The sequence below is a fragment of the Oryza brachyantha genome, chromosome 6 (genome assembly GCF_000231095.2).
Source record: "Oryza brachyantha chromosome 6, ObraRS2, whole genome shotgun sequence".
NCBI classification, from domain to species: Eukaryota; Viridiplantae; Streptophyta; class Magnoliopsida; order Poales; family Poaceae; genus Oryza; species Oryza brachyantha.
Window position 1 is genome coordinate 2342287 of NC_023168.2, and position 3890 is coordinate 2346176.

Below are 3890 nucleotides of genomic sequence, written 5' to 3' on the forward strand. Positions count from 1 at the left end.
TGACAACAGCTACGAGCTTAATTTCCATTCATCAAGCTTATGGAATTGCGAAATACTGGATCGATCCCAGTACACATAATTTATGGAGAGAGTGTGAACAAGATGATTTGTTCACTTACAATTTTATTCGAAGTAGTGAAGACTAGTACTAGTGGCTTGCAGTCAGTTATTGCACTGCACCAGTATCTTGAGCCGTTTCACTGACTTGGCAAAGGCCCTGCATATGAGAATTCAAGCTCTCCGTTAGTTCATTCGTTGATAGTAACAGCCTCTTCGAAATGTACAAATTTTATAAAATATATATTTTTATAAGAAATAATTTGGTTTTAGTTTTTTTTAAAAAATCCTTCAAACCGAAAGATATCTTAAATTGTTAAATTTTAGTGATAACCATGCTAGCAAGAAAAATCGACATACTCCCATGGCACGTCTCCGACCAGCATCCAATCTCCTTCCCCGTCCTCGTAGGTGACAGCGTGTGGATGACGTCGACGGTCGTCGCCATCATCCTCTGCACATAGTACACCAAAGTCGTAATAATATTTATTAAAATTAAGCTCTCGTAAACCTGCAATCCGAAATGTGCCGGAATTTTGCAGATTTTATCGATAAGTAATTGGCAGTAGTTTCGATCGAGGCAAAAGGTAGGATTCCCATGATCTTAAAAAAATGCAATTCCGAACAAAAGGTCATCGATCAAATGGGTCGTTTAAGAAATTTTGCGCAGTTGTTTAATTAAAGCAGTTGCAAATAGTCTTTGTTTTTGTTTTTGGATTCCCTCGCACTGGATGGTTGTGCAAAGCGATCGTGACATGCATGCATCCACTGCTACCTTGGTTAGTGGAGGGGAACATGCGGTGGAGCGTGTCGAGCAGCTCGGCGTACGAGCCATGGAGGGACAAGTCCACCTTCCTCCCGATCGCCACCCCTTCCATCTTCACCTTCACGTATCCTCCGCCGCCGCCGCCGTCGAGACGCCGGTGCAAGCACTTCACCGGCGGCCACCCCACCAGCTTCCTCCTCCTAATGCAGGCACCCCAACACATCAATTTGTGCAGACGAATGCCAGTATGCAAACGAGAGGTGCGATCGGGGCCACTCACTTGTTGCCCATTTCGCCGTCGGAATCGCTGTCGCCGCCGCCATTGCCACCACCGTCGTCGTCGTCCTCGAGCGCGCGCTCGAAGCCCCTCTTGCCGCAGGACCCCGGCGCGCTGTTGAGGAGGTCAAGCTCCGCCGGGCCGGGCGACGGCAGCGCGAGCCCGAGCTCCAGCTCCATCCGCCTCCAGCAGTAACGAACTCGCTCCCCGCCACGATATCGTACATCCCGCGAGCGATCAGCCGATGCGTTGCGTGTCATATATATATATATACGCGCGCGGGCGCGGGCGCTGAAACGCACGAGAGACTGACGACGGATTCGATCGGCGTCACGGCGTGCGCGCGGGCGGCGACAGCGGGGAGACATCGTGTCGGGGTCGCGGGGGGGCGGGGGCGCGGGCGCGCTGTCCCCCTGCCCCCCCGCGCGTTCCGGAACGCATCGGCGACGCGCGAGATCCGTAGAGATTTTTGGCGAATTCGTCGAGATTTTTGGGGGGAATTCGTGGCATACGTACGCTGGCGTGGACCGGCCAGTTTCGGGTTGGTTCGCTTTTTGTGGGTGCTTCGGTGTTAGTGAGATGGATCGGCTTTGTGCACGCGCGAGTCGCTAAAAGCTGTCGACGGTATCCGATTGAGGGAATGATGGTGCCCCCTGGCTGCCGTTGTGAAACACACACAAAGAGCAGCTTACATTTAGTAGCTTCAATTTATTTATAATTAATTTAATAGTCAATTAATATAATATTTATGTATAAAACATTAATGTATCTTAAATTCCATGCTGCAGCTAGCTACTCCCTCTGTCCCATAATATTATGAGATTCTAACTATTCACTTATAATTTTTGACCATTCGTCTTATTAAAAATTAGTGTGTTGTGTATCACATTAAAATAAATTATATTTACCGAAGTTTTAAATAAAATGTTTAATATACTTATAAAATATATAATTAGATTTAAATTTTACTACAATACTATCAGTAGCATGGGAATGTATCGTATAATCGTAACGGTGCCCACCTTTTAACGTGTGTACAATTGTTGTGCCACTCGCTAGATCAGTGCCCCCCAGACAGAGAGAGCGAGTAAACAGAGCACGAGATGGTGCCGCGCGCCGGCGACAAAGGCATTTTTTTTTCTCGTGAGCCGTCGCCACCCATGGTGGAATCAATCTGAGTATAGTTGCATGCCACCGGGTCAAGGACATGGCGCACCGCTCGGTGTTTCGCCCGGGCGCTGCAGCTAAGCCCGCCGATAGATTGTAATTCAATCCAAATCCGCTCCAATTGATTTTTTTTCTAATTAGTTTACTAAATTAGCCCGTATCAATTATTCTTCTTTGGAATTCAATCCAAACCAATCCAATTTTGATTTTAGCCCAACCCGCACCAACCTATTTGGTTAAAATGGATTCAACCCACTCTTGTAAAATGGATGCACCATTTGATATGTATAAACTCGGACCTAAAATTTTAAAACTCACGTTCACACTATAAAAGTTTATTAAATTTGACTGAAATTTAGTGGGATAATCTGTTAGGTATAAAAGCAACTTTGTGCAAATTTTGGTCTATTTCTACATGTGGGCCTCACGTATGTCTATTATCTTATCCATTAGCTATCCAATTAAAGGATCCATTTACCCTCCACGGGTTTAATCCATTTAGAACCTAAAATAACCTAACCAAATCCAGTCCATACCAATCCATTTGTCTCTATAACCCAATCCAATCCAGACCATTTGAAAGTTACAGTCCATTTGCATCTAACCAAACATAATTCAAATTAAAACCAACCTATTTAACCCATTTTCATCCAACCAGTCCTAGCTGCAGCACGTCACGTCGTTTTGCACACGCTGCAAGCAAATCAAATCGGTCCGGATGCATCGCCCATGCTCCCCCATGCCTTGCCGAGCCCCCTGCCGGCTCTGTTCTAGCACACCACTCACCATTTATACTAATCTGGACTGGATTTTCAGTGCGAATCACTGTCTGCTCCAAACGTCCTCGGCCACCCATATCGTACGCACAAACCAGCAAGACTGGATTGAATTGAATAATCAGATCGACAATGCATGTCCCGTAACAACTACTAGTTCCAATTTAATTTAATAGCCAATTTATATAATAATTATCTATAAAACATTAATTCATAGTCTTATATGTCTTACACACTGTGTCTTAACGCACGTAGTGCAGCTGGCTATAAATTAGTAGCTTATTTCTTCTCTCTTTTTAAAATATGATTATAGTTAGTTTATAGCCTATTATTGTACCGCTCTAATTATGTCCGGTACACTCCTACTCCACTCTGTTAAACTTCCGAGAAGCACACATTGAGCAGATACTTTTGAACCGAGATTGGGATTTTGTACTTAAAATATGCATACGCATGATGATCTGTGAGTGTGTTTTGGGTGCGATTTCGACACGTAAGCTGGTGCCGGTTGATGTTTCTTTCCTTTGCTGCGGTTAGAGACGGGTTTTGCCGTCTGCGAGACTGCGACCGGTGAAGCATTTTTTGTCAAAAGTTTGGGCGTTACATTTCCACCAGCAAAGGTGAAATGATGTGTCTGACGAACTGACCGTGCACACAAGCTCTACTACCTTTTTTCCAGGTGCCAATTCCCGTGCACTTGCGCCTTGCCCCCGGCCTGGCAGATGGCAGACACGACGCAACGAAAGGGAAAGACCAAAAATCTGGAGTGGTAGCTCTTGGAAACGGCAGAAAAAGGAGACACGACGACGAGTCGTGATTTCAGGCTTTCAGCACAAGAGATTAGTTT

The 3890-nt window shown here is 45.4% G+C and overlaps 1 protein-coding gene across 1 annotated transcript; it reads right to left on the reverse strand.

The window, feature by feature from the left end:
- LOC102710883 (auxin-responsive protein IAA20-like) lies at positions 1–1328 on the reverse strand. The gene is made up of 4 exons (XM_006656621.2): positions 1104–1328; positions 833–1023; positions 418–511; positions 1–217 (listed from the first exon to the last, which is right to left on the reverse strand). The coding sequence occupies exons 1-4, from the start codon at positions 1277–1279 to the stop codon at positions 163–165; spliced, it is 516 nt and encodes a 171-aa protein (XP_006656684.1). The 5' UTR covers positions 1280–1328; the 3' UTR covers positions 1–162.
- Positions 1329–3890: the final 2562 nt, after the last annotated feature.

What these genes read in the sequence shown, in the direction of transcription:
- LOC102710883 (XM_006656621.2), bottom strand. Translation starts at nt 1,279, where the DNA reads ATGGAGCTGGAGCTCGGGCTCGCGCTGCCGTCGCCCGGCCCGGCGGAG. An exon ending in GACGGCGAAATGGGCAACAA is followed by an intron (nt 1,024 to 1,103) that starts GTGAGTGGCCCC and finishes TGCCTGCATTAG; the next exon opens with GAGGAGGAAGCTGGTGGGGT. An exon ending in GTTCCCCTCCACTAACCAAG is followed by an intron (nt 512 to 832) that starts GTAGCAGTGGAT and finishes TACTATGTGCAG; the next exon opens with AGGATGATGGCGACGACCGT.